The sequence below is a fragment of the Vicia villosa genome, linkage group LG1 (assembly GCF_029867415.1).
Source record: "Vicia villosa cultivar HV-30 ecotype Madison, WI linkage group LG1, Vvil1.0, whole genome shotgun sequence".
Classification (NCBI taxonomy): Eukaryota; Viridiplantae; Streptophyta; class Magnoliopsida; order Fabales; family Fabaceae; genus Vicia; species Vicia villosa.
Window position 1 is genome coordinate 153,762,220 of NC_081180.1, and position 1,366 is coordinate 153,763,585.

A 1,366-nucleotide genomic window follows, 5' to 3' on the forward strand; every position below is an offset into this window, starting at 1 on the left:
ACCATTATCAGCCAAGTTGAGTTGCTTTTTAACTGTGGAAATCCGCCCTTTCAAGCCAATCCAAAAATAAGGACAAATACTGTTGGATATAATTCTACCATGCCTAAGGACACGAGCCCTTAGCATAACAGCCCAACTATTAGTAATATGAACTAAACATTTATTAAAAAAAGTTTATAACACAAATAATTTATTTTAAAATATTTTAATAAACAATAATTATACGAACTATAAAAAGGATGGGGTTTGGTGATAGATGGATAAAGTGGATGGAGTTATTAGTGTTCAATAGTAACATGTCGGTTCTTGTTAATGGAAATCCAACTAAGGAGTTTGCGGTTCATAGAGGCTTGAGGCAGGGTGATCCCCTTTCTCCTTTTCTATATGTTTTGGTGGAGGAAGGTTTATCGGGTCTCATAAGACAATCTATTGAAGTGGGGGAATTTGAAAGTTTTAACATAAAAGGAGAGTGTTCGGTGGACATTATATTCTTCAATTTGCGGATGACACTTTATTGGTGGGGGAGGGTAATTGAAAACATGTTTGGGCGATTAAGGCGGTGCTTAGAGCTTTTGAAATTGTTTCGGGCCTTGGAATCAATTACTATAAAAGTAAGTTGATTGGCATTAATACTAATAATTATTTCTTGGAAGCGGCCTCTCACTTTCTTTCTTGCAAAAAGGAAGAGAGTATTTTTTATTTTCTTGGAATTCCTATAGGATTCAACCCTAGAAAGGAAGCTACTTGGGATCCTCTTGTGATTAAGTTGAAGAATCGGTTGGAAGGATGGACGAATCGCTTCTTGAATTTGGGAGGTAGAATTACTCTTTTGGAGTCCGATCTTAGTTCTTTAGTTATTTTCACTATGTCTTTCTATAAGATGCCGAGGAAAGTGGTGAAAAAATATCGAGCATTCAAAGTAGGTTTTTATGGAGGAGGCGGATGAAAAGAGGAGGATTCATTGGATTAAGTGGGAGGTTGTCAACATGTCTTTTGAGAAAGGGGGGTTGGGAGTGAAAAATGTTGAGGTTTTTAATTTGGCACTTCTTAACAAATGGAGGTGGAGAATTCTTCAAGGACAAAATGCTTTATGGTTCAATATTTTGAAAGCCTGGTATGGAGACTTATCTTTAAAAGTGTGTTGTGTCGAAAGAGATATTAAAATTCCATCTTCCTCCTCGTTTTGGTTGAAGGATATTTTAAAGGTCGGTTCTTCATCTTTATTTGATCTTATTGTCGATTGTAGTAGATTTTACATTCATAATGGCTACAATTCTTCTTTTTGGGAATCTATTTGGTTGGAAGGTGGTTTACCTTTAAAAGTGGAATTTCCAGAGTTATTCAATGCGTCTCTTTTGAAGAATGT

At 35.8% G+C, this 1,366-nt stretch overlaps 1 protein-coding gene across 1 annotated transcript; it reads left to right on the top strand.

The window, feature by feature from the left end:
• The first annotated feature begins 239 nt into the window (after positions 1–239).
• LOC131657815 (uncharacterized) lies at positions 240–946 on the top strand. Its single transcript, XM_058927177.1, has 2 exons — positions 240–527; positions 683–946. The coding sequence occupies exons 1-2, from the start codon at positions 240–242 to the stop codon at positions 944–946; spliced, it is 552 nt and encodes a 183-aa protein (XP_058783160.1).
• The last annotated feature ends 420 nt before the right edge of the window (positions 947–1,366 follow it).

Excerpts from the sequence above, each read along its gene's own strand:
- LOC131657815 (XM_058927177.1), top strand. The coding sequence starts at position 240 with ATGGGGTTTGGTGATAGATGGATAAAGTGGATGGAGTTATTAGTGTTC. Across the intron at positions 528-682 it reads CACTTTATTGGTGGGGGAGG|GAAGAGAGTATTTTTTATTT; the intron begins GTAATTGAAAAC and ends TCTTGCAAAAAG.